The 834-nt window shown below is 59.5% G+C and overlaps 1 protein-coding gene across 1 annotated transcript in view; it reads left to right on the forward strand.

The window, feature by feature from the left end:
- Window positions 1-448, forward strand: part of MCF2L (MCF.2 cell line derived transforming sequence like) — a 76871-nt gene extending 76423 nt beyond the window's left edge. Inside the window, exons 32-33 of the mRNA XM_027776209.1 lie at window positions 10-82; window positions 182-448. Coding sequence (XP_027632010.1) covers window positions 10-82; window positions 182-264 — 156 coding nt within the window. The 3' untranslated portion in view covers window positions 265-448. The remainder of the gene's footprint in view (window positions 1-9; window positions 83-181) is intronic.
- The last annotated feature ends 386 nt before the right edge of the window (window positions 449-834 follow it).

Below are 834 nucleotides of genomic sequence, written 5' to 3' on the forward strand. Positions count from 1 at the left end.
AGCGCGGAGCCTTGGTTCCCGGCCAGCAGCCTGTGCACCCTGCTCAGCAAGTCCAGCTCGGCTCAGGGCCTGAGCAGCTCAGGTGAGATGAGGCCCAGCCCGCCGCCACACCCGAGCCCATGCAGCAGAGGGGTGGTGGGGGAAGAGTGGAGCGAGCTGTGTCCCCACCTGGTCCCCGCAGAGTCGAGCCCGGGGTCAGTGCTGAGCAACTCCTCCAGCTGCAGCGAGGGCAGCCACGCGCCCCTCTCCGACCTGCAGGGCTAGCACCAGCTGCCTCCCGGGACAGAGGTGTGTGCTGGGACCGGCACGCAAGTGTCGGAGTGTCCTGTGGCCCTGCTTAATTGGAGGGGGACAACGCAGCGGGGACATCCCGAAATATTACCACGGGCGCGAGCCACCTGGTGCTGTGAAGGCTGCTCGCACGGGCCCCGAGCCACTCCCGGAAGACGGCAGCGGCGTTGCTCTTCCCAGCGGGGCCATCTTACAGGGATTAACCTCATGGCCATTCTTGGGGCTCTGTGGCTCGGTGTTTACCAGACCACTGTGTACAAGGGTGAGTTTGCTGCTGCATTTTTGTCACTGGACTTACATCGAAGCATGTTGTTTACACCACTGAGTGATCTCGGGGACTGCCGTGGAAACCAGTGGCACGCCCTAACACACACCTGGCATGGTGACAGACGTGGCCCTGACGGTGCCTGTCCAGCCAACAGCAGTTAGAAACCAAGGAGGCTCCTTTTCCTGAGTTGGCTTCATTTAAAAAAGAAAAAAAGACTGAACTGTTATTTAAAATAACCTTTTCTACTGAAAAATGGGGGAGGGACTCTGTTATTT

This window comes from Tupaia chinensis, unplaced genomic scaffold (assembly GCF_000334495.1).
Source record: "Tupaia chinensis unplaced genomic scaffold, TupChi_1.0 Scaffold000644_1, whole genome shotgun sequence".
In the NCBI taxonomy this organism is placed as follows: domain Eukaryota; kingdom Metazoa; phylum Chordata; class Mammalia; order Scandentia; family Tupaiidae; genus Tupaia; species Tupaia belangeri.